This window comes from Eimeria mitis, genomic scaffold, assembly GCF_000499745.2.
Source record: "Eimeria mitis Houghton genomic scaffold, Emh_scaff1494, whole genome shotgun sequence".
NCBI lineage: Eukaryota > Apicomplexa > Conoidasida > Eucoccidiorida > Eimeriidae > Eimeria > Eimeria mitis.
The window spans coordinates 2,392-2,927 of NW_013569488.1; the positions used below are offsets into that span (position 1 = coordinate 2,392).

The 536-nt window shown below is 36.6% G+C and overlaps 1 protein-coding gene across 1 annotated transcript in view; it reads left to right on the forward strand.

The window, feature by feature from the left end:
• Nucleotides 1–346, forward strand: part of EMH_0038180 (uncharacterized protein) — a gene marked incomplete at both ends in the record, with an annotated part of 1,126 nt that extends 780 nt beyond the window's left edge. The window contains one exon of the mRNA XM_013495249.1: nucleotides 182–346. Within this exon, the coding sequence (XP_013350703.1) occupies nucleotides 182–346 (165 nt within the window). The remainder of the gene's footprint in view (nucleotides 1–181) is intronic.
• Nucleotides 347–536: the final 190 nt, after the last annotated feature.

Below are 536 nucleotides of genomic sequence, written 5' to 3' on the forward strand. Positions count from 1 at the left end.
GAGAGATATATGGAGAGAGAGAGAGAAACAGAGACAGAGAGACAGCCACAGACACACACACACAAACACACACGCACACATATACATACACACACAAACACACACGAACACACACACACACACACACACACACACACACATATATATATATATATACATATATATATCCTGTTATACACAGGGTGAAGAAGAGGAAATGGAGGGAGAAGATGTGGATCTATCACAGATGTCAGAAGAAGATATAAGCGAGGTGATGGCGATGCTCAGCCCGGAGGAGCAAACAGCGTTTCAGGATATGTTGAATGAGCACAGGGGTGAAGGTGCTGAGAGAGAAGAGGAATTATAAAATAAAATAAAATAAAATAAAATAAAATAAATTAAAATAAATTAAATTAATTAAATTAATTTAATAATTATTATAATAAAAAGAAAAAAAAAGAGGAAAAAAAAACGGAAAACGCTCTTCTATGCAGTTGGCTAAAACTTGAATTTTGCTGGGGTGTATAGGCAGCTCCGCTCGCCTCCTTGCATCAGCT